The sequence below is a fragment of the Bufo gargarizans genome, chromosome 1 (assembly GCF_014858855.1).
Source record: "Bufo gargarizans isolate SCDJY-AF-19 chromosome 1, ASM1485885v1, whole genome shotgun sequence".
In the NCBI taxonomy this organism is placed as follows: Eukaryota; Metazoa; Chordata; class Amphibia; order Anura; family Bufonidae; genus Bufo; species Bufo gargarizans.
Window position 1 is genome coordinate 457164849 of NC_058080.1, and position 26984 is coordinate 457191832.

Sequence of the window (26984 nt, forward strand, 5' to 3'; positions counted from 1 at the left end):
AGAGATCTGTGCCCCCTGCTCCTCTACAGGACGAGGACTCTCGGCCACCTACCATGGCAGACTTACGCACCCTGATGTGCTCACTTCCCACCAAGGCAGACCTTTCTAGTTTTGCAGCTAACATTTTACAAGAATGTAAAAAAGAATTCACACAAGTACGCTCTGAGATGGCCTTGATTGATACAAAGGTGGACACTGTTCAACAGGAACATGCTTCCTTGTCTGCGGATGTGCAGGTATTGAAAGATAAACTACAATCCCACGATGCACAGCTACACGCCTTGCAATACCATCTGGATGATGTCGAAAATAGGAGTCGTCGCAATAATATTCGGATCAGAGGCCTCCCTGAGTCAATAACGCAGGCGATTCTTTTATCTACCATTGTAAAAATCTTCAATGACCTCCTGGGACGTCCACCGAGCTCCAGCATTGAAATCGACCGAGCCCATAGGGCATTGAGACCTCCCAACCCTGATCCCTCAAAACCAAGGGACGTCATCTGCAGAGTCCACTTTTATGCCGTCAAAGATCAGATCCTGCTCAAGGCCCGACAGATGTCGTCTCTGTCCTACGACGGTGTCCCTTTTATCTTGCTACAGGACTTATCCCGCTACACTCTAGCTCAACGTGCTGCTTTGCGCCCACTATTGCACCTCCTCAAAGAGCGCAGCATCCCTTACCGGTGGGGCTTTCCTTTTGCTCTACTTGCGGGCCCTAAAGATCAAGTCGTCACCCTGCGGGACCCTACGGATCTTCCTCACTTTCTACAGCAGCTGGACTTGCCACCGGTTGAATTGGGACCCTGGCCTTCCCTCCTCCCGCCTGCCTCTGAATCGAGGGGGCGACAGCGTCCACTGCCTGCTGATAAAGCGTCCAATTCCTCTGCTCAGGCCTCAAGAGGACGACGCCAGAAGGGAGCAGACTACCCGAGCCGAAGATCCTCACCTCGCCTTGTCACCTGAGGGGCTTCCTGCTTTGTCTGCCCGGGACTACTAAAGCTCTAACGGGCTGAATGCTCATTATTGGTTCTTAGTTATTTGCCCATCCTCTTTATCTGTTTTTTTTGCTCTATATCTGCTGGTGCTTATAAGTTTACATTTGCATCGACTGGTGTTGTGGAGGGTCAGCTCCTGTCCGGCTGACACTTTCTCCCCCAAATAGGTAGAGACTCTCCCTTGGGGTGTCTTCTCCAAGTGACAGTCTCTTTGGACCTTCGGGTCGCATAAAACCACTTTATTCTCCCTCTTGCAGGGTTTTCCTCCTGTTTGTTTCCTTCTAACTGTTTTTTTTTTTCTTTTCCCCTTTTTCTCTGTGTTTTTTGTCGGTCGTTTCCCCGTGCCTCCCTTGTGTTTTTTTCCTTCCCCCCTCCCCCCACAGCTATGGGGTCTCTGAAGATTGCATCGTTCAACGCGAAAGGTCTCAACACTCCCGAAAAAAGGGCCCAGGTACTTCATCACTTCCACCGCCAAAAGGTACATATTGTCTGTTTCCAAGAAACGCACTTTAAGGAGGGTAGCGCCCCGAACATACGACATCGACACTACACCACCTGGCACTTTGCAAATAATGCGGTGAATAAGACCAAAGGCGTCGCCATAGCGATCCACAAGTCTTTACCCCATCAAGTGCTGGGTTGTACTGCCGACTCAGATGCGAGATATTTAGCCCTCACATTACTTATTGGAGGCCAGGAATTGACCTTCCTTAATGTATATGCCCCTAACCAAAATCAAGCTCCCTTCCTCGTAAACCTCATTGATAGTGTCATACCGTTGCTCAAGGGGACAGTTATCTTATGTGGTGACCTTAATCTGACGCTTGACCCGACACTTGACAATTCGACTGGACGTGCCTCCCTCACATATCCCACCATTAAAAAGGTAAAACGGGCACTGCTCCAATTACAACTACGAGACGCCTGGCGGATCCAGCACCCAGTTGATAAGGATTACACCTTTTATTCCGCCCCCCATGGCTCATATAGCCGTATTGATCATATCCTTATCCAGCAATCGGCCCTATCCTGGCTTGATTCCACGCAAATAGGAACTATCCTTTGGTCTGACCACGCTCCCATATACTGCTCCTTGAATTTGCCCTTCCTCTCTAGACAGGAATGGACGTGGCGATTGAATGAAAGTCTCCTTCTTGACACGGGGTGCGCTGCTGACCTGGCTGGCAGTATAACAAATTTCTTATCAGATCATAAGGAGGACTCTACCCCAATACCAATCCGATGGGAGGCCTTGAAGTGTGTTCTTCGAGGTGTACTCATTAAGCATGGCTCCCGTCTCAAGAGGGAGAAAGCCCATTCACTTAAGCTTGCTCTACAAAGAGTCACTTCCCTGGAACTTGCCCACAAACGAGCACTTACCCTGCAAACCCTGCATGATCTCCAGAATGCACGTATGGAAGCTAAGCGCCTCCTAGAGGTCTCCTACAAACGTATGGTGCAAATTTGCAGGAGTAAATTCTACGAATACGGGAATAAAAGTGGTCGTATGTTGGCAAGGGCTCTAAAGGGGAGACTGGCAGCCTCCCATATTCCCGCTATCAAAAATGCCCAGGATCGTATGATCCACACAACCGCTGATATTGCGGCTGCTTTTCACTCCTTCTACTCGAAGCTCTACAACCTGCCCCAAACATCCCCTCAAGTAGTAGGCAGTCACCCTGACCTACCCCTCCTACTTCCCAAGCTTTCTGCGCTTGATTCTGTCCGCTATAGAGGCTCCATTCACGGACACTGAACTTCATGCGGTACTTAAATCGCTCCCGGGTGGCAAGAGCCCAGGCCCTGACGGGTTCACGGCTAGGTTTTACAAAGCCTTTTCCTCCAATCTTTCCCCTATTATGCTCCAAGTTTTCAATGAAGTGTCTCCTGGGCTCCCCTTCCCGGCGCAGACCACAGAGGCACATATTACGGTCATTCCGAAGCCAGGAAAAGACCCCCACCTGTGTGCCAGCTATCGTCCTATCTCCCTTTTAAACGTAGATCTCAAGATCTTCGCCAAATTAATGGCGAACAGATTGAGCGCCTATCTGCCTTCCCTGGTTTCCGCTGATCAGGTCGGGTTTGTGCCGGGGAGGGAAGCCCGGGACAACACTCTTAAAACCCTTGACATCATCCACTATGCCAAATCTAAAAAGGTCCCCCTTATGGTGCTTTCCCTAGACGCAGAAAAGGCCTTTGACCGGATCTCTTGGCGCGCCATCCAGGAGACCCTTTCACATATAGGTTTGGGCCCGATATTCCTGTCAAAGATCCTGACACTGTACCAACATCCCACCGCTAGAGTCAAAGTTAATGGTGCCCTCTCCCCCCCCCTTCCCAATCCATAATGGGACACGGCAGGGATGCCCATTGTCCCCTTTATTATACGTTCTGGTCATGGAGCACCTGTTGGCCTCTATTCGTGCCAACCCGGACATAACGGGAATAAAGATCGGATCCCGAGAGTATAAATGCGCGGCGTTTGCTGACGATCTCCTTCTATACATAACCAACCCACGTATCTCCTTGCCGTCCTTACTTCGAGAAATATCTCATTTTGGTACCTGGTCCAATTTTAAGATTAATATGTCCAAGTCAGAGGCCTTAGACGTCACTCTGACAAGTGAAATGTCCCAAGCTCTCAAGGCTTCTTTTCCCTTTGCCTGGCCACCTAAGGGCATAACGTATCTGGGGATTAAATTGACAGCAGACCTCTCACGACTTCATAAGTTGAACTTTGCGCCCCTCCTCTTGCAGTTCCAAAAAGATTTAGACGGATGGCGTAAACGAGACTTTTCTTGGTTTGGAAGGATTAGTATAGTAAAGATGACCCTTTTGCCGAAACTATTGTACCTTATACAGACTATTCCCCTTCATATACCGTCTACTTTCTGGTCCCAACTACGTAGGTGCTTCACACAATTTGTATGGGCCCCTGGCCGACCGCGGATAAAATGGGAGATAATGACCCGCACCAAGGAAACGGGAGGGGTGGGTCTTCCAGATTGCAGGCTATACTATCATTCCGCAGCATATGCCCGACTGTTGGACCTGACACGTGCTGATTCTCCCAAGGCGTGGGTACAAATTACTAGGGATACTTCAATGTGCGCGGTTTCAACCCTCCCATGGCTAGTAGGCTCTCCACGTCAACTGTCATTACATTTGTCATTCTCTGCTCACCATACCCTTGCAACTTTAGCATCCATTAGCCGCTCGACCTCACTGATTGACCCTAAAGGCCCTCTGGTGCCAATCACGGATCATCCTAGATTTCCTCCAGGACACTCCTCTAAACCTTTTCTTCAAAGCTCAAGAACCCGACCGATCAGGTTCTGCCATGTTCTCTCTGGCCCCACACTTAAACCCCTGGCCCAGATTTTAGAGGCTCCACTAACCCGCAATTCCTTTGAATACTTACAACTCCAACACTTTTACACCTCTCTGAGGGGAACTCACACTCTGGCCAGAAAACTCACTGAGTTTGAGCGGATGTGTATCTCCTCCTCAGCGACCTTACACCCCATATCCGCAGTATACAAACTACTGATACACCAGCGATCCTCGTGCCTTCCTCCATATTGTCAAGCCTGGGAGCGGGACTTGGGGAATCAGTATACCCCAGCTCAGTGGAACAGATGCTTCCTTCTAGCACACAAATCGACGGTTTCGGCCAAAGCTCAGGAAACGAGCTACAAAATTGTATCTAGATGGTACAGAGTGCCAGCACTACTCCACAAATGGTTCCCGACGGTATCGGACCGTTGTTGGAGATGTCTTAAGAGGAAGGCACGATGATCCATGTGTGGTGGAACTGTAGCGGCTTACGGCCCTTCTGGAACTTCGTTCATAGAATAATTAAAGAGGTCACAGGTGTCCCTATCCAAAACTCCCCAGAAGCTCTTTTGTTATTCGATAGTGTCTTGAATGTCCCGGCATATAAAAAATCCCTCCTAAAATATATGGTTCAGGCGGCAAAGGCGGTGATCCCCAGGCATTGGAAATCCCCTTCTCCCCCTTCGCCTGAGGAGTGGTTTGACGAAATTTCTCTGTATCAGAGGTTGGAAGATCTCATTAGCATTTCGCCCGCAGATACCGCACGATATGTGAGGATTTGGGGCCCGTGGGAAACCTTTCGCTCTTCAGCCGCATTTCGTGATGCGCAGGTTTAGCAGCTTCAGCAGAAATTGTACCCTTCCCCCCCTTTTTCCTTCCCCCTATCCCCTTGTCCAGCGTCTTGTATGTTTGTATGTTACTGAAATTTTACGTGTTCATTAGATATGTCTACCTCATATTCTCTCATGAGCTGTACTATGTGATGATGGGTGTATGCCCAACACAGTTCTGTGGACATCGTGTTTGAACTGTTAACATTGTTTGACTGTGCACACGTCTCTATTTTTGTTGTACCAAAAAATTTCAATAAAATCTAAATTGGAAAAAAAAAAAAAATGAAAAGTGGAATCTGATTGGTTGCTATGGGCAACTAAGCCAGTTCTACTTTACACCAGTTTGATAAATTTGACCCCATTTGAGTTGTATTTTTGCTCTGCCGATGTCTTGATCCTGCATGGGATAAAGTGACCGCCCGACTGGGCTGCAGGCTCTTCCCCTGAGGTTGCGACTGGATGTGCTCCTCTTTCTTCCCATTCAGCTACATCTACATTATGCTACTGAACGAAAAAGGAAGAAACAGGAGCATGGCTGGTTGTGACGTCAGAGGAAGAGCCCCCAGCCAGTCAGGCAGTTCTGTGATCCCAGCCGTAATTGCGGAAATGTCGGAACAACTAAATAGTAAAAGAGTCTTCTCTCCACAGATTAGCTGAAAGGGGCTTTTTAGGTACCATGTAAAATTTTGCCCAGATTAAAGAAACGAGTCTGTAACTCCTGCTCCCCACCCTACAACTTAATGGACAGCTTTCTCTGAGTGTCTACAGAATGACCGCTATCCATCAATTCATGAGGAAAGCAGCAAAACTAATGCATCAATTTATATAAAACAATATAAATATCATATGCCGCACTCAAACACTCCAGTATGGTAGATGTGACAGAGACATTTTAAACTGGTTACTTCTCAAAGACTAAGGCCATACTGGCATATTAACTGACTTACCTTTAAGGTGGACATGTTTGTGGCTGGATTCACACATACAGTTTTTGATGCAGTTTTCATTGCAGTTTCAAGCTAAGCGGAAGTAGAACCTTCTTTTTTAGTTTTGTGAATCCGCTTCTGGCCACAAAAAACTGCATGTATGAATCCAGTCTTTGGGTATACATTCATGGCCATAAAATTAGTCTGAGGTAGAGTAACACATCAGTACCTTCTTTGTAAAGTTATTTTACTGCATCAAATACATGAACGATACTATAAGAAAGATTGCTCATTACTTCTCCACTGTTGGCAGCTTCCTTACCTGTGTATCCGCATTCAGAACTTTTATTCTTTGAGTCGAGATAAACAAGTCCACCTCAGTCATGGGCTGAGCTTCTCCTTCTGCGGCCTACAAAAACAGCCAGTCAAAAAGTGAAGACAAATCACACACCAACGCCGAGATGTTATACAGAGCAGACAAAACTGAACCGCAGGCTCCAAAAAGAAGGTATAAAAAATCCAAATGTCCATTACTTTCACAAGCTGTCATGTATTTTGGGTTTCTCCAACAAGTAAAATGTATTCTAGTTCTAGCAAAATATTAACATTTTCTAACTGAAATTTTTTTTAAGTCTTCGTGTCTAGATATATTTCTGTTAGATACTTGTTGATTAATTTTCTCTCAAAATGTCCACCTTGTGTGTCAAAGCTGGTGGTCATACAGGTCCAGTAGCTTACTCTGTCCCCCAGTCTGACCACCAGGATCCTATACACAGGTAGGATAGTCATTTTTTGGTACTGTACAGGCCAGGCAATAGGAATCACGACATTAGAAGTGGTTTATTCTTACCAGCACTAAACACATGAGCCCACATTTACTAAGCATTGCTTTAAAACGCGCCAAAATGTGGTGCAATTTAGAGCATTATTGGCACCTGTAATTTTAGACCTATTTATGAATCAAATGCAACTTAAAGAAAAATCCACTGCATCGATTTTGACAGGAGGTGTGGTTCAGTCCAAAAGAATGTGGCATAAAGAGCATCAATTTGCAAAAAAGATTTTGTGCACATTTTGGAGCACAGGAAGCCAACAAACAAGTCAGACAAAAGTCTAAGGCCCCATTCACATGTCCGCAAAAGGGTCCGCACCCGTTCTGCAATTTTGCAGAACGGGTGCGGACCCATTCATTCTCTATAGGCCGTGCTCTCTGCTTCCGTATTTGCGGAGCGCGGCCCCGAACTTCCGGGTTTCGGCCCCGAACTTCCGGTCCGCAGCTCCGCAAAAGATAAAACATGTCCTATTCTTGTCCGCAGCTGCGGAAAAGAATAGGCATTTGTAGAGGGGTGCCGGGCGAGTGTGTTGCGGATCCGCAACACACCACGGACGTGTGAATGGACCCTAATTGCACCCCAAATGCATGTGATAAATGTAGTCCATCTTTAGACTGTCTACTTTTAAACACGTTAAAGAACAGGAAAATAAAGAAAAAAAACGTATCATGTATGTTAAGCATCCGTTATCTATGCACACTTAGCATCCATTTTAGCCATTTCTGTCTGAGATCCTTTATTTTATGCATGCAGGACTTTTTTCGGTCTAAAATAATGGATTTCAGATGGAAGTAGCTAAAACAGACACCAAATGTGCATAACTAAGCATAACGGAAGCTTAAAATACAGGATCTGATTTTTCTTAATTTTTTTTGTCCTTCTGACGGATCAGAAGAACGGAAAAATAAACCGTGACCTGAACCAGGTATAGGTAAATGTGCCCCATTAGATGGGCGATCAAGGAGGGATTATAAAAGACAGCATAGGGCGCAATATCTAGACAACAGGAGAATTTTTTTAAATAAATTTATGTTTGAGTGATCTGATCTGTTGATCATGAAACAACCTCTTTAAGCAGCCTGTATTTTCTATATATGTAATACACTAGCATCTCATTAGCTTGTTAGGCTATGGTTACCAGCAGCAAGCAAGAAAATCTAATGTTTTTTCACATTGCAATTGTATATCATGTCACGCTGTGCCACTATTCTGGTAACCGGTTTACTAATGCAGGGAGGGTGCAACAGTCAGGTCCAGTGCACTGTATGCAATGTGTAAATCATCACTAACATGGAAAATAAAAAATATCGTCCTGGAGTTTTTGTAAACTCTATTATGGGCATCTCACCACATAAGGGCTCATGCACATGACCATATTTATTTTGAGGTCCGCAAAACACGGATCCGTAATACTGACCCAAAAGCTGAAAAAAAATACGTTTGTGTGCATGATCCCTAATACTGAGGCGGCTGTGGTGGAATCCTCGACCCACAAGAAACCAAACAGTCAACGCTAACAACAAGCTGGCACTCTAACCACCTCAGCTGTCTGGAACGTAAAAAAAACATTGTATTTTAGGAGATACCTAATCTGCATCAGGACACTAGTAGCCAGTACAAACAGATGACATAAAGTGCTCGTTCACCACATTATAAAAGCAACTAAACCTATGCCAATAAAAAAATAAAATAAAAAAATACGAATAAAATAGAATCCTGGCCAGAGTGACTACATGTGTGTCCTCTATGGGGCCCTTGTGGCATAGGACTATTAATTACTGGATGTACAGTACAGACCAAAAGTTTGGACACACCTTCTCATTCAAAGAGTTTTCTTTATTTTCATGACTATGAAAATTGTAGATTCACACTGAAGGCATCTAAACTATGAATTAACACATGTGGAATTATATACATAACAAAAAAGTGTGAAACAACTGAAAATATGTCATATTCTAGGTTCTACAAAGTAGCCACCTTTTGCTTTGATTACTGCTTTGCACACTCTTGGCATTCTCTTGATGAGCTTCAAGAGGTAGTCACCTGAAATGGTTTTCACTTCACAGGTGTGCCCTGTCAGGTTTAATAAGTGGGATTTCTTGCCTTATAAATGGGGTTGGGACCATCAGTTGCGTTGAGGAGAAGTCAGGTGGATACACAGCTGATAGTCCTACTGAATAGACTGTTAGAATTTGTATTATGGCAAGAAAAAAAACAGCTAAGTAAAGAAAAACGAGGGACCATCATTACTTTAAGAAATTAAGGTCAGTTAGTCAGCCGAAAAATTGGGAAAACTTTGAAAGTAAAGGGCTATTTGACCATGAAGGAGAGTGATGGGGTGCTGCGCCAGATGACCTGGCCTCCACAGTCACCGGACCTGAACCCAATCGAGATGGTTTGGGGTGAGCTGGACCGCAGAGTGAAGGCAAAAGGGCCAACAAGTGCTAAGCATCTCTGGGAACTCCTTCAAGACCATTTCAGGTGACTACCTCTTGAAGCTCATCAAGATAATGCCAAGAGTGTGCAAAGCAGTAATCAAAGCAAAAGGTGGCTACTTTGAAGAACCTAGAATATGACATATTTTCAGTTGTTTCACACTTGTTTGTTATGTATATAATTCCACATGTGTTAATTCATAGTTTTGAAAGAAATCGCTTTGAATGAGAAGGTGTGTCCAAACTTTTGGTCTGTACTGTACTTCACAGTAAATTGTGAATTTTGTCCACGCTATCAACAGTGAAGGACATCCCGTCTCCTCTCCTGGCAGGTCTGTTCTACGTGTATAAGAATTCTGAAAAATTCATTCTTACTACTCTATCTTGTCCCAAACTTCTATTATTCCTGCTAAAAGCTTATACATGAACTGCCAGCAGTCTGCAATTAAGGTCCAGATGGGTGCTACCAGTAGGGAGTGGGTCCCTGCACAGTCTGACACTGCCAGTACTTGATTGGATGGTATTAGACTGTGCAGGGAGTGGGACACACCCCAACTGGTAACACACAGCTGGACATTTATTTCAGGCTGCTGGCAATTCATTTATACATTTATGGTCCTTTCATCTGCACATATCTCATATGTCCATTTGCTGCAGATCTCCATGAATAAATACGGCGTGTGAATGTTACGCATATGTTACTGATGGCGTTACCCATCCCAGTAAAGCAGGTCCTATCATCAGTGGGTGAGTCTCTCGCATTTATATACTGTGCAGCTTTGCAGCCTATATTTAGGACATCAGGTCACGCCATATCCCTTTGGGATTTAGACGGTATACATATTAGCCACAGGTGTTTTACACTATAATGTGTCTTATATAAGGACTTTTGCATCGTGGGTAGTATTGCTAACTGTTGTCCTTTTCATGTCATCCACCATTGAGGGCTCACCTTTATAATGTAACCGATGAATGTTTGATTGTACATGCATTTACTTGGATTTAGTGACCTGTAAGTTGCTGGGATGGTGTTTTTCTGTTCCCTACCCTGCTTTTTAATGGTATTATATATACATTATTTATTTATTATGTAACAATAAAGTACTTTTTTCATAAATTGGATGTTTATGAGCTTTAGTTTTTCTAGTTTTTTGCCTCATTTAGTGAGCTCTTCCTGGTTACATGTATGCTGGGGAATCCCTATGTATAGCTATAATACTTCAGTGGTTACTTTTTTGGCAGGGACACCCATGGTTGAATCTGTTTTTTAATATTAAATCACAGTGACTAACGGTTAATATTAATACCTGTGACCTCTACACAAAATAACAAAGGAGCAGATATACTAATCCTGCAGATAGTGTCAATTTAGGCAGTCTAGACCTGCACAAAGAAAATATTCACAAAGTAGTCAGTAGGTTTCTCCTAATATACAATATTTTTATACCGTCCCAACAGCCGATTGGATAGAGCACCGGTTCATTGTCTATTTTTTTCAAAAACTCTGCTCAACCATTTTTATTTTTTTGTCTTAAAGTGCATCTGTCAGCAGATTTGTACCCATGACACTGGCTGACCTGTCACATGTACACCTGGCAGCTGAAGGCATCTGTGTTGGTCCCATGTCATATGAGCCCGCATTACTAAGGAAAATTATGTTTTAATATATGCAAAGGAGCAATGGGGGCGTTACCATTACTCCTAGAGGCTCTGCTCTCTCTGCAAGTGCCACGTCTTCTGCACTTTGATTGACAGAGCCAGGCAGTGAAAACATCATTATGCCAGGCCTTGTAAGTGCAGAGGAAGTGGCAGTTGCAGAGAGAGCTGAGTCTCTAGGTGTAATGGCAACGCCCCCATTGCTCCTAGAGGCTCATTTGCATATATTAACATTGATTAATATATGATTGCATATATTAACATGATTTTTCTCAGCAATGCGGGCACATATGTACATGGGATCAACACAGATGCCTTCAGCTTCCGAGCGCACATGTAACAGGTCAGCTAATTTCATAGGTACAAAACTGCTGACAGATGCCCTTTAAGCAACTCTGCAATATAGTTACAGACAAAGTAGTAATGCATAACCGGGTAGATTTATCATTCTTAGAGCATGGAAAAATAGGAGCTGTAATGGCTGCCCATTCCCATTTCCTATGTCATTTCTTTTTTTTAAACTTAGTGAGGTTGTAACTAATGAAACCCAGGTACTGTATGCATGACCACAATAGGTATGAACGTCTTAATGGTCAGTGGTTAATGGTTATAGTTTAAGAAATGAAATGTTTATGTTAAAAGAGAGGATAGCTTTCACAGAAAAGATGACACATCAAGATAGGAAAATGCAAGCTAAAACTAAAAAAAAACTAAAATAAAATAACAAGCATAACAACAAAGTGATGAGATTGTACTGCACCTTCTTCCTGCTTTTGGCTAATTTCTGGGCCATCTGCTTAGCATGAAATAAACAGAGACAGGAATATGGTTAGAGAATAGGTTACCGATTCTGCTTCTCTTCGGGGGAGTATAGGAGGCAGCTACTGACAATGTAAGACAGAACTGGAGAGGCTAGCATTACCAGCTACGGTGCATTGGGTGTGATGACATATGGCTTGCTGCTCATTTTTAACGTATTTCACACTTGTGCCGGCTTCTTTATAGCTATCTGCCATATATAGTACGTGTTGCAAATAAAACTCAGATGTCTTCACATCTTTAGAATCCACAGAAATGAGAAAGAAAACGGGTCTGTATGAAACATGAACTTAACGGTAATGAAAACAACTCATATTAAGATGTGGATGTAGCATTGTTAAAATAATGAAGATGGAGGGAATGTAACCCTTCATCCCTAATCTATAATCTTGCCAATGGGTAACTAATCAGTAGTAATGCTGTTGTCTTAAAGGGGTTGTCACCAGAGACATTGGTAGCATATCTCTAGAAAATACGCCACCAATGCTCAACTGGTGTCAGTGTCTCCACTGTGACCTCGGTCAATCACTAGAACAAACAGGATGCAGCGTTAGGAAAGCATCGCCCCACTTAACCTCCTTCTTAATCCATTCAGCTGCCACTTCTCTTGCGATTTACAGGAGATGAAGAAATAGGACCATCAATGATCGGACGGTGGTGCCATCCTCTGTGAGACATCTCCTTTAATGGTGTTGTCCAAGATAGGAAACCCTTTTTGATGTTGCCAGGCAAGGTGCAGGGATAAAAAAAAAAAGACTCACCTGTAACAAGGCCTCCGTTTCCAACTACGAGCTCCCTTCTCCTCCACTTCTGGTCCCCACTGGACTGGAATTTTGATGTGCCACATGTTACCGCTGCCAGACAGTTTATTGCCTCAGCGGTAACGTGCAAAATACATTAAATGGGCAGCAATGAGTGTAGATGGAACATTACACTACTGGTCTAGGAGGACCTGAAGCAGAGGAGAAGGTAGCTCAGTGTGGGAACCGGAGCCCCAGTGATAGGAGAGGGTTTTTTTTAATTCCCAAACCCTGCCTGGTAATAGGGCAAAAGGGTTCCCAGTCTCGGAGAACCCTTTTAGGCTACTTTCACACTAGCGTTCGGGTTTCCGTTCGTGAGCTCCGTTTGAAGGAGCTCACGAGCGGACCCGAACGCAGCCGTCCAGCCCTGATGCAGTCTGAATGGAGGCGGATCCGCTCAGACTGCATCAGTCTGGCGGCGTTCAGCCTCCGCTCCGCTCGCCTCCGCACGGACAGGCGGACAGCTGAACGCTGCTTGCAGCGTTCGGGTGTCCGCCTGGCCGTTCGGAGGCGTGCGGATCCGTGCGGATCCGTCCAGACTTTCAATGTAAGTCAATGGGGACGGATCCGTTTGAAGATGCCACAATGTGGCTCAATCTTCAAGCGGATCCGTCCCCCATTGACTTTACATTGAAAGTCTGAACGGATCCGCGCAGGCTACTTTCGCACTTGCGCACTTGCGAATTTTTTTAAAGTTATTAATGCAGACGGATCCGTACTGAACGGAGCCTCCGTCTGCATTAATATGAGCGGATCCGTTCAGAACGGATCCGCCCGAATGCTAGTGTGAAAGTAGCCTAATATGTTTAATTAAATACTGATTACACCTTCAGATAACTAATAATACTTTATATCCATCAAGCTCAATGTTAGAGCCATCCTTAAATAAGACCAGCTACAGCTAACAGGAAGAGTGCTATTACCCACACAAGTAAGAATGTAACAGATGTACAGACACAACATTACTGATCATGTAAATGTCAAAAGACGGTCAACTCCTTTAATGCAAGACTGAAGTTTCTGTCCGCAGTATTTTCTGCATGCTCACAAAAAAACTTGGAAAAAATAAGGTGTTAATTTACTCCTGATCACTTCCATTTATGTCTGGCAGATGTCTTAAGGCGAAATGGCTTTGCTAGGGAGGCAAGCTTATCATGACTGGCTTCAGAGCAAATAAGGAGGGCACCTGCTGCAGCCAGTTGCCTTACAGCCATAGTCCAGTTCTGCCTGATGTTGAGCAGAAGGGATGAAAATTTCTTAAACTTTTTTTGTAAAATGAGATAGGATCAAATGACAGGATAATCACAAGGGACTGCTGAGATTTTTTGGTATATATTTTCTACACTCCGTGCTCTTTCTAACTGAATCATGTTATTTTTCTGTTTCCTAATTAGACTGGGGGAAGATGAATCGCAGACATTTGAGCACAGAGCATTGGGGGATAACGGTACTCTCTAAACATTATAAGTGACAAGACGTTTAACCCCTTACCTTAATCCGACTAACTGCTTCTTGGGCTTGCATCATGCGCACATTCTTAGATGGAGTTTTGTCAGACAGTAGCTGAGTGGAGCCAAGGTAATTGGCAGCAAATATTATGCCATCAATTAAATCTTCTGGATCACAGGGTCCAGGGACTGGGAGAAAATATATATACACTTAAAATCCAGCATTAGACATAAAAAAAGGAGCAAGCTAAGAAAAGAAAGTTTTGCTTCTGGAACCACCAGTTGAAAAGGTGCTATCCAATAAGTCAATGTTCAACCTTATAAACAGGGCTTGAGAGATAACGTAGGATGATAGCCGAGCCAGTACCCCCTCTGCATACAGCTGTTTCAGGATGACTGCCCCTCATTAGTGCAGAGAATACTGGCTTACTTGGGTGAGAGGCTAAGGTCGGGAACCTGGGGCATACTAGTGCTCCTTGTGGCGAGAGCCTAGCAGATGTAAGGAGTCCGATAGGCCATGCAATGCTCCTCTGGGAAAAACATCTGCAAATTAGCTCTCTTTCCAAAAAAGAAACCAGTGCCTCTAGTGCTATCAGTTGGACGGTAGCTATTATAGGCCAGTGTTCGACCTTTTAAACATTGGGACATACGTTATTAGTTATACTTGGGCATCATGGTATCTTGCAGATGCCAAAAGAAAGTGTTTTTCTTTCATGATGCCTTCTAAAAATGTCCTACATATGGTATCTTGTATGCTTTAGATGCCTTTCAAGGCATTTTATTTTTTATTTAGATTGGGCTAAAATGTTTTTATTAAGAAATTGCCATGTCTGACTTCTAAGTTTCACAGTACACGCATCTGAATGCTGTTGTGATAAATCCATCAGACTGGCTATCTGACAGCTTCAGTCCCTCTCTCTCCTCTTCTGAACTATCTAAATCAATAAAAAGAGGTGTTCACAGATTTTCAATATTTTACAGTAGGTTAATAGATCAGAAAAAGTTTGCTTATTGTGTCTATTCTGACACAACAAATCATTATAACAGAAAATCTGATGTCAGCACAGGGTGCATAACTGGTCACACAGAGTCCTTGGTTTCTTACATTTCATTCAGTACTGCATTTATTTATTCACTACCTACTTAATTGTCCCTATTGTGTGCGGGTGCTAGATATCAAGATACAAGATCATGATCCACATTGGAGACAGGACATCTAAAGGACACTTCAGACACAGTCAACCTATTCTTCCACAGTACTAGATTTACAGGTTCTAGACCAATGATGGTGAACCTTTTAGAGACCGAGCGCCCAAACTGCAACCCAAAACCCACTTATTTATTGCAAAGTGCCAACACGGCAATTTACCCTGAATACCAGTATAGTATATCTTCCATGTACTTTATCATTTACCTATAATAGCCTGCCTACATTCAATGCGCTGGCTATGCCGTTCATAGTGCGCCCTACGCTGATGAATGGCAGGAAAAGTCTAAGGCATATTGGTACACCATAGACTTTTTCCAGGGTGCGGGTGCCCACAGAGAGGGCTCTGAGTGGCACCTCTGGCACCCCTGCCATAGGTTCGCCACGACTGTCCTAAACAGTTACTGGATCTGTTCAAATACATAGATATAGTCAATTATTCCCAGGGTTATACACCTTCCAATATAATTTCCAATATACGGTAATTTTACAAAGCTTGCAATACAGTGGAACGCAAAACAAATTCAGCGGCAGCCATCACTCAAGAAGACCAAGGGTCAGTGTTCCTTCCTCCCACTATTAAGGGTCCATTCACACGTCTGTTGTTTCTTTCCTGATCTGTTCAGTTTTTTGCGGAACAGATCTGGACCAGTTGCGTACCCATTAATTTTCAATAGGTCCTGAAAAAAATCGGACAGCACAATGTGTGCTGTCCGTTTCCGTTGTTCCGTTCCGCATGTCCGAAAAAATATAAAGTTTGTCCTATTATTACATAGACAAAAAAAATCCACAGAAACAACTAAGATAAAAACATCCTGCACGATACGATATACAAATGTGCGGATGTCCCTGGCCATATTATTGAAGAAAATCACAGAAATAAGATAATAATGCACTTCGTAAAGTAGATGCAAGCATTATATATGGACAAAGTCCTCACTCTGATATGATAATATCTGAGACACTTAGCCAATATATTTTGATCAAAACACATCTAAGCCCGCCTACCAAGCGTCAAGGTGGTCTCAGGTCAGGCGGGTCCTACGCTAAAGCTACCTAAGCCATTGGGCTTCTATGTTCAGGAGCGCAGACGCCGCACATATGGTGTGCTGCTCCTAGTAACCTCCATGTGCATCAAGCAACCAATGGGAGGAGGAGCAAGCACACCTATATGTACCACCTAATCAAGGCGCTCTATTGGATAGGAAGGGCAAAAGACATATGATCAAAATATATTGGCTAAGTGTCTCAGATATTATCATATCAGAGTGAGGACTTTGTCCATATATAATGCTTGCATCTACTTTACTAAGTGCATTATTATCTTATTTCTGTGGTTTTCTTGTCCTATTATTATCCGCAAAATCGGATCCTGGTACAATACAAAGTCAATGGATCCGCAAAAAACGGATGACACACGGATGACATACGGAAACATTTTCAGAAACAACGGATCCGCAAAAAACGGACCGAAATTCGGGATATAGAAAAATACTGACGTGTGAATGGACCCTAAAGCAAAAACCCTGCTGCACAGCCGCATTGCTGCAACAAGATGGAATTATCGAGCCTGTGGTGATAAACATTCTGCAAGCTGGAAGTAATAGCGTGCTCTGGAAATAACAGTAATTATATGACATACATTTGCTTAGTTTCATAGTAATGGAAAAACCAGAGCAGTACACTTCCCAATCATCCTAATATAAGATTCTGCCACTTACTAATGGACAGTTAGTCCTCATGCTCACAACCATATGTATTTTGCGGTCTGCAAATTGCGGATCAACAAAATACGGATACTGTCAGTGTTGCATCAGAATTTTTTGTGGGCCTATTGACTTCAATTGGCCTGTGGTCCACATTTTGTGGTCAAGTATAGGACATGTCCAATTTTTTGGGAATAGAAATACAGATGCGGAAAGCACATGGATTATCTGTGTGCTTTCTGCATCTGTATGTCCGTTCTGCAAAATGTGCACCACCGACCCACTGAAGTGAATGGGTCCGCAAAAAAACATGCGGATGGCACCCAGACTGCGTCCATATTTTGTGGATCCACAATTTGCGGACTGCTAAATGTATATGGTCGTGTGGCCTTCCATGGATTAACAGTCAATGGTAACACTGTTTGTTTTATGGGTTTTAGGTTGGGTGGAATCATTCTTGATGAGAAAAAATTGGTAGCATGTCCAGGAACAGGTACATTACTTATACACACCTTATGGTAGTCCATTATAAAGATCACTAGCTAACTCTGCTCATATATGGACAGATTCTTAAACTCAGGACAGGATGAATATGCCCATTAGCCTTCTACTTTATAGAATTTGATACATTGTGACTGCCTGGGACAACAATAACAAATGTTCAACTTCGACCAACCTCCGGGACAGCCATAACAGATGCTCAACTTCCACCAACCTCTAGAACAGCCATAACAGATGCTCAACTTCCACTAACCTCCGGGACAGCCATAACAGATGCTCAATTTCCACCAACCTGCAGAACAGCTATGACAGATGTTCAACTTCCACCAACCTCTGGGACAACCATACCAGATGCTCAACTTCCACCAACTTCTAGGACAGCCAAACAGATGCACAGCTTCCACCAACTTCCGGGACAGCCATATAAGAGATGTTCAACTTCCATTAACTTCTAGGACAGCCATAAAAGATGTTCAACTTCCACCAACTTCCAGGACAGCCATAACAGTTGCTTAACTTCCACAAACTTCCAGGACAGCCATAACAGATCCACAACTTCCTACAACTTCCACTATTGTCTGTGTCTGAACTACTTTGTTGAGCCGCTAATACTCTGCCGTTCATCTTAAACATCTACTGCCTTGTATGTCTCCCTGCAGGCTCATATTCTTCTCTCACAGAAGAATGGAAGTTCACAGGAACTGTATTTTGTTATTTATATAGTCAGTATAAGACCATGCCAACAGAACCCCAGTAAGAAGACTACCCACTAAACCACTCTCAACTCTGATACCCATTTAATCCACCTCTCCCCTCTCCTAAACCTTTTACTAGGGAGTCCACAACCTATCTCCTCCATACATCTCTCATCTGAACTTCTGATACATCTCCACACATAATAATGTGCACAAGACCCTCTTCTTTGCTCTCCACTTATCTGCTCTTGACACAACCACCTCCAAGATTTCTCCTGTGCATCTCCCATATTCTGGAACTTGCTACCCCAAGAAATCAGCTGTTACCCACTATCAAACCACTAAAAAAGCAACATGGAAAGCCCTTTTCAGGACATCGTACAATGCACAATTATCCCCGTTGCTATTCCACTGGAATCGGTGGAGCTTTGAAATAATCAATGGCATGGGGGCTTACTATGGGTTATACTTGCAGTGATATCAGGCTACAATAAGTATAATAAATACGCTATGCCTATTAGAATAAGAGACAGCAGTGCCTAAAATAACATGTAGAGATGGACTAAATCCTCAGAAAACTCACATGCATCTATAACACATAATAAAATAAACCTGCTTCTACTATCTCATGTGCAAACCACAACGATACAATGGGATACAAAAGTTTAAATTTATGCTGGATATGAATGGCTATCCATTCTCAGTCTTACCTTCTACGTAGGTCGGGAATGAAGCCAGGCTCTTTCTGGACTGTAATTAAGACAAACAATGTTTGTTTTAAAGACCAGGAAGACATATGCAGCAAGGTGAACAAAAACGACATCATGCACATATCACACCAGAGACAGCAAATGCAGTCCGACGGCCGCTTGTTAAGAAAAATGAGGCTGTTCTCAAACTATTAGTGGTTATTTAGGGACTGGTGCGCGTGTCTTATTAGCATGTTCCAGTAAATGGGGATTTCAGGGTTGTATCTGCAGGCTCCTTGGGTAATGCTTGCAAGCACTGCATGCTACCTCGTGAAGTTCCTGCCTAGGAGACTATCAGAAGGTCGCAGGATTTCAGAGGGCTGAAAGGACGGTAAAACATCTATATTATTCATAGGGTTATTCCTGTGCCCCTAAAGCTCAGAGGCAAACAAAGCATGGAATGGAAGACACAATTAGTTAATACATTAGTTAATACGTATACCAAGTTTCAAGATATGCCAGTCATGTCTTACAATACTATATACTCCACACTTAAAGAGGTATTCTGGTTTTAAGGGTCCATTCACACATTTGTGGTGTGTTGGGGACCCGCAAATTACGGATCCGCAACACACCCGGCCGGCAACCCCTTTAGAAATGCCTATTCTTGTCCGCAGCTGCGGACAAGAATAGGACATGTTCTATCTTTTGCGGAGCTGCGGACCATGTGCTGTCCGCATCCATTTAGTCCCCATAGAGAATGAATGGGTCTGCAAAATTGCTTACATTCATTTCTTTACAGAATAGGATGTCCAACAATTTTCTAATATACATCTATTTATTTTGCTTGAGGACCTTTATTATATCTATGTGTTTGCCTCTCCCTAAAGACAAAAATGGCACAGTCCATTTTAGTCCTGTGAAATGCATCCGTAGGAGAGCTAGATGGGACTAAACCTGTAAACGGATACATGGGCTATACCTTTCTTCTGCATATAGGGGTCAACTGCCTGATATAAGAAAAGTATGTATGTAGAATTCTTATTACGTGTATATTATAAAACTGTATGATTTCCTACTATATAAACAAATACATTTACAAAAAAAAACAGAATACCCCTTTAAATAAATTTGCAAAAGTAAATGTTACATCAATTGGTAAAGTTCTGTAATATACATGTGTTCAAATTCTGCCTCTGCAGCAGGTACAACATGCACGGGGCCGAGGGCTGTCATCGTGGCTGTAGGTTTGACGAGCAGAGATCTATTGGGTCCAGCTCCTCTGTAGCATTGATTACAGTGCATACTACAAAGTCTTACTATTTGATGTGTTGACACTGTGTTATATTTACTTTATATTACAGAGCCCTTTACAGAGAGAGAGCATCTGTCACCACTCCTGACATGTCCGTTTTAGTAACTACTTGCATTCCCTATGTAATAACAATTCTGGAGAATCTATTCTTATGACTCTATGTTGTGCCATTCCTCTATTATTCCTGTTAGAAGGTTATGAATGAATTGCTAGCAGTTTACAATTAAGGTCCAGATGGGTGCTGTCAGTTGGGGGTGTGTCCTTGCACAATCTGAAACCTGCAGGACTGATTGGATAATACCACAGTGTGCAGAGACCACACCCACAACCAGGAATGTCCAGATGGACCTTGGCAGACTACTGGAAATTCATTCATAAACTTCTAGTAGGAATAACTGATGGCACAACAGAGGGTCATAAGAACAGACACTCCAGAATTGTTATTATAAGGGGGGTGTCAGTAGTTACTAAGACAGACATGTCAGGAGAGGAGACTGGTGCACTTGAAAGTGCATGTCAGAGACTCCAACCAGTATTGTGGCAGGGCTATCAGGCCAATAGTGTCAAGGTTTCTCTTCACTGAAATAAATGGAAGTGAAATTGAAATATTATAAAACACTAAAATGAAGACTACATCAAAATACATAATAAACAAAGCACATAAATGTAAATTCCCTTTATATGACCCTGGCACATACATTAGGGAACAATAAAAACAGCAGTGCTTTATAAGCCAAGGTCCTGTAAAGGAAGTTGGGGAAGAATGGTAGCTCGTGCCCGTGACCTGTACCTATAATACACTGGAGAATATACAAACATAATAATGCAACATGATTGTGTGGACAACCCAATGTACTATGTTAAGAGAGGTTTTCCAGGTTCAGGAAATGGCCTATATTCAGCAGTGATGGCCAGTTCGCAGTGTTTGTCCTCGAATATTAACTCACCCGCCCGGCGAAGCACAGGTAAGGGCTTACCTGTGCCTCGCTGGACTTGTGAGTTAAGATGGCAGCCCGCATGTGTTCGCGGGCGAACACTGCGAACTGGCCATCACTGATCTTCAGGATAAGCCATTGAAATCAGATTGGTGGGGGTCCATATTAAAGGGGTTATCCAAGACTATAAAGTTCTCCCCCATATGCCGGGCCCCTCACAATGAATCTACTTACCTGGCTCCGCTGCTGCTTCTCCCTGTGTGCGGATGAAAACATGTGTGCGGTGTCGATGGGAAAGGGGGGTTGCAGCCAAAGTCAGGTGGGGACGGGGACGAGCCTCCCTAGCGTCAACCGCGATTCTAGAAAGGCCTTTCCCGACCTGCCATTGGCTGCTCACCTCCGACACCGGATGTCTTCATCTGCACACGGGGAGTCAGGTAAGTATAATCAGTGTGAGGGGCCCGGCATATGGGGGAGCTTTTTATAGTCTTGGATAACCCCTTTCATAGGAACGCCCATTGAACGGCTGATCATAGAAAGGGCAAGGAGATGCAAACGAAACGAAATACAACTACTGCACTGAGACTGGAAAAAGATCAAATTTAATAGGAATGGTTATGGAAACATTTCTCCATTTTCCTGTAAGAAGTGATGTAACAATAAGGCTACATGCACACGAACGTTGTTTGTTTCCGTGTCCGTTCCGTTTTTTTTTGCGGATAGGATGCGGACCCATTCAGTTCAATGGGTCCGCAAAAAATGCGGACAGCACACCGTGTGCTGTCCGCATCCGTATGTCCGTTCCGTTGCCCCGCAAAAAAAATAGAACATGTCCTATTCTTGTCCGTTTTAGGCATTGTTACAATGGATCCGCCAAAAAAGCGGATGGCATCCGTTTTTTTTTTTTTGCGGACCGCAAAACACATACGGTTGTTTGCATGTAGCCTAAAACACACAAAAACACTAGTGTGAACAGACCTTTAAAGCAGTTATCTCATGATTAATGTAAAACAATTAAAATCACACATCATACAGTTACATGGTAGTCTCTTTCTAACAAAGCTAGAAGGATGGCACTGAGCCTGTATGACCACTTCATCAGGTAGATGTGCGCATTACTATACAGATCTAACACCAGGGGCACCATTATAATGATGTAAAGAGAATGACGTAACAGAGGATAGATCACACAAGTAACTAGTTTTTAATGCTAAATTACATTAAAATAACATTTAATGTTGGCACAACCCACTTAAGGCTGGCATATCAGGGAGTGTGTTCTTTTTCAGGTAACGTGTAGCTCTCTTCCTATCAAGGTTCAGGGGGGTGTCCTTTCTTCTGTAGCTCAGGGGGGTGTCCTTTCTGCTGCAGCTCTCTCCCTGTAACTGTTACAGCTTCTAACAGTAGATATGGCTGGTGACAGTTGAAGGATGGAACCAGGGGGGATTGGCCATATACCTTACAGGGAAATTTCCCGGTGGGCTGATGCCCAGGGGGCTACCTGAGCCCTCCTCATAGCCGGCCAGTGGAAGTTTTGGGGATGTATTGTGTGCTGCTGGCAGTATGTTGTGCTGGATGGTGGTATTTGGCTCTGTTGGGGTGGTATAATGTGCCATAGTATGGTACTGCTGGTCCTGCCTTCCATCAGTTTGATGCCAACTACAAAACAGGGCCACTTTTAGTATTTTTTCCATGGCCACTTTAGGCTCTCAGTCCGCCCCTGGATGGAACTGAGCATGTGCGTCCACCTCAGCAATATAGCTGAGATCAACAGAGAAATAAGGAAAAAAACAGATCCAGGAGCTGATTTGAAAACTGTAGAATAGGTTTCATGGGACAACCCCTTGTACAAGAAAACGGAAGGTGCTTTCAGAGAGATCTGACAAGATCTGTACAAGGACAAAACTAACAAATGTTTCCATGTTACAGAGTTTATATCTGGAAAGCTGGGTGGCCAAGGTCAAGTGCGACCACGAGAAACCTAAAGAGTGATAAAGAATGTGGCACATAAGTGACCCATAAACACCTAAGAACGGAGCAGAGTGGCATCCCCCAGGATGTAGGCGTACCTCCTTATTAGAAGAGGATTCTGCTGCATCACAGGCATTCGGACCATGCTGTCGGTTTGTGGATTCTGCTCCCTGCGTGGAAGAATCAGGAGATGGAGACTAAACAGAGTAAAAAACACAAAAGAATTGGTAATGACCAAATCACACAAAAACATCCGAAAATTATTTTTACTAATAGCAGAAGAAAATATGGACGAGATTTCTCAAACTGGTGTAAAGTAGAACTAGTTTAGTTGCCCATAGCAACCAATCAGATTCCACCTTTCATTTTCCAAAGGAGCTCTGAATCCGATGGGTTGCTATGGGTAACTAAGCCAGTTCTACTTTACACCAGTTTGAGAAATCTCCCCCTATGTATTTAAAAAATATCCACAGTAACATGGTAACCACAGAGCATTAAAGTCAATGGGGCCCCACATTTCATTGTCTTGTAAATATTTGAGCACGTGAGATATTCTTTATATCGCCATTTACATGTCATCTTCAGTCACGATATACTGTCTTACATAATTAATAGTAGAGATGGAGCTAAGGCGCCTCTATATACCAGGCCATGCACTATGATTCACTGCTGGAGAAGAACCCACGTAGGGTTGACTTTTCAATGAATAAAGCACAAAAGCGTTTTTGCAAGAGCGGACGCGTGCTGCAGTTTTCCTTTGATTTTGTACATGGCTACATCACTGCTGCAGTCTGTAACAACAGTACGGGGGCGAGGACCAAAGGGGCAATGCCTGAAACTATCGGGGTGGAGGGCATACAATCTTTTATTATTTTAACACATTTGGAGGCTTTGGGGAGATCTTGAAATAAGTTGGACATCGCCTTCAAACTTGTAAATTATGACCCACTCCTCCACTGTTATCCTTTGCATGGCCACTTTCATACTTATCAGGAGACATCCCTTTATTAACTGTCTGGATTACCGGGAACTTAAAGAGGACCTTTCACCGATTATTACACTGTGAACCAAGTATACAGACATGGAGAGCGGCGCCCGGGGATCTCACTGCACTTACTATTATCCCTGGGCGCCGCTCCGTTCTCCTGCTATGCCCTCCGGTATCTCCGGTCACAAAGTTATGGTAGGCGGAGTCTGCCCTTGTTCTGCTGTAGCGCTGGCCAATCGCAGCGCAGAGCTCACAGCCTGGGAGGTTATTTTCTCCCAGGCTGTGATCTCTGCAATGCGATTGGCCAGCGCTACAGCAGAACAAGGGCAGACTCCGCCTACTATAACTTAGTGAGCAGAGATACCGGAGGGCATAGCAGGAGAACGGAGCGATGCCCGGGGATAATAGTAAGTGCAGTGAGATCCCCGGGCGCCGCTCTCCATGTCTGTATACTTGGTTCACAATGTCAGGATCGGTGAAAGGTCCTCTTTAAAGAGGTATTTCAGTTTTGGAAGGTTATCCCCTATCCACATCCACAGTTTTTATTTGTTTTCAAATATTAAAATACAAAAAATATAAAAATGTGGTATCTCTGTAATTATACTGACCCTCAGAAAAATGTGGCATCTCTGTAGTTATACTGACCCACAGAATGAAGTTAACGAGGTCATTTTTACTGCAAAAAAAAACTAAACCCAAAAAACGATGGCAGAATTGCGTCATTTTCCAATTCCACTCTATTTAGAATTTTTTCCAGCTTCCCACTACATTGTGTAATATTAAATGGTGTCATTAGAAAGTACAACCTCAAAAAAACAAGCCCTCATACGGTTATGTGAACGAAAAAAAAATGTCATGCACACAACCGTATGTATTTTGCATTCCACAAAAAACGGATCCGCCAAAAATACAGATGAAGTCCGTGTGCATTTCGTATTTTGCGGAACGGAACAGCTGGCTCCTAATAGAACAGTACAATCCTTGTTCGTAATGCGGACAATAATAGGACATGTTCTATTTTTTGCGGAACGGAAATACTGATATACGGAATGCACACATAACTTTAGTTTTTTTGGAGGACCCATTGAAATTAATGGTTCCGTATACAGTCCGCAAAAAAAAAAAAACGGAACGGACACAGAAAGAAAATACTAACCTATTTAGATTTAAAAATGATATTCAAGGACAGAAATTCACTCCAAAGTTCCGAAGCAGAACAATGGGTCAATCTAATGGGTTAAGGCACCAGTCAGCTTCTGCAGAAGAAAACCGCAATATGGTTAGGTGTTTAATCTGGAAGAATACTACGTTTCTCATCTTTTTACTGTTGAAAGGTGCTGCTTGTGTTTCATCTGCTTTGCATTACAATCTTATGTTCTCTTCCTCCCATAAAGCTGGTATGAAATCTGAATGTGCAAATGACCATTACCTGTTTGTGACAGAATTACTAATGTAGCAGAGCTAAGTCGGACACAACTTCTAGAGACACTAGTATGGTGATAAATGATATATGTGCTGTGGATCCAGTCAAAGTAAGTGCAGGGGGATCCCTGGGCGCCGCTCTACACGTCTGTATAGTCAGTTTACATACTTTTTTTAATAAAAGTTAATCAGAAAGTTATGTGTACCCCAAAATTACGCCATTAAAAACTACAACTTGTCCCGCAAAAAACAAGCCCTCATAAAGCTATATAGACGAAAAAATAAAAAAGTTATAGCTCTTGGAATGCAACGATGAAAAAAGGAAAAAAAAACGCTTGATCAGTAAGGCCCAAAACAGACAGGTCACTAAGGGGTTAATGAGTTTTGTATATTTGGAGGTCAGGATTTTTCTCAAGCCATTCTAGGAAATTTTCAAAAGAACATCTTCTATGGAAACTGCCAACATAAAAACTACTCATGTAGTTTTATCACATAAAAGTAAAAAAAAAAAAAAAAAAAAGACAATAACACAAGAAAAGTACTGTAACGGATCTCCTGGCACCCCGACTGGGTATCTCCGTTGATGGATGCTCCTAGTGCTTTCCAAGGACTCCAAGCACTCCACTTCACACCGTAAGCACTGCCGACCCCACGAAGCGCTGCAGCTTGGTTGGGATCTCGCCGTCTTCTACCCACCCTGGACCTACGAAAAGGCTTCCAGGTTCCAGTGGGCGAATCTCTCTTCCTTCAAAGAGCGATGTAGGAACAAGCTCTTAAAAGAGCACAGGTATTATAGCCAGGGGAGTATACAGCGTATAGCATTCCCCAGTGTATATACAGCCTTTTCCCCACACACATGAGACAAGGCTCTATGTTGAGGGTAAAACAGAAACTCTTGAATCGGGCTACATGTCAGCCTTTTATGCAGGTCTTCCAGCTAGGGACATTCCCTTGGGGACCTTGTGGAAGACTGAGACAGTTTTTACATTAGCCAATCAAATGCTTTTATATTATAGAAACACTCCCAGCAATTGTACACAATCCCCCTTTGCCTGTGATACAATTAACAAAAACAATGGGCACTGCCTGTGATAGAATTACCAAACACAATGGGCTTGTCCTGTAATACAATAACCAAACACAATGGGCTAACTGAAACACTCACAGGCAGAAAACACACATTTTTCCGCAAAACACAGAAAACACCCCAAAGCCCAACATATCCCCATAAATTACACATCCCTGGATAGCTCTGATCTGGGCGAACAACATATCCAAAAATCACGCAGATCCGAACAGGGATTCCCGAATTCCATGAAAGTCACATTTGATCGACCGCAAGCATGGCTTTCCTGCCCCAAACAGTTCCACAGATTTAGGCTGTGCGGCCGGTCTGCCTTCTCCTTCAAAGTTTTAGTATATGGGCCATAATCCTGAGGCAAGAGGCTGGCAAACAGGCCCCTCCAAAACCC

At 43.4% G+C, this 26984-nt stretch overlaps 1 protein-coding gene across 2 annotated transcripts in view; it reads right to left on the minus strand.

The window, feature by feature from the left end:
* Positions 1-26984, minus strand: part of APBA1 (amyloid beta precursor protein binding family A member 1) — a 139541-nt gene that overhangs the window by 21225 nt on the left and 91332 nt on the right. The window contains exons 3-7 of one of the 2 annotated variants that reach the window (XM_044272838.1): positions 23201-23299; positions 18903-18942; positions 14127-14272; positions 11777-11809; positions 6415-6501 (exon numbers count right to left, since the gene is read on the minus strand). In XM_044272838.1, the coding sequence (XP_044128773.1) occupies positions 6415-6501; positions 11777-11809; positions 14127-14272; positions 18903-18942; positions 23201-23299 (405 nt within the window). The remainder of the gene's footprint in view (positions 1-6414; positions 6502-11776; positions 11810-14126; positions 14273-18902; positions 18943-23200; positions 23300-26984) is intronic. The other variant, XM_044272846.1, reaches the window with a different exon arrangement.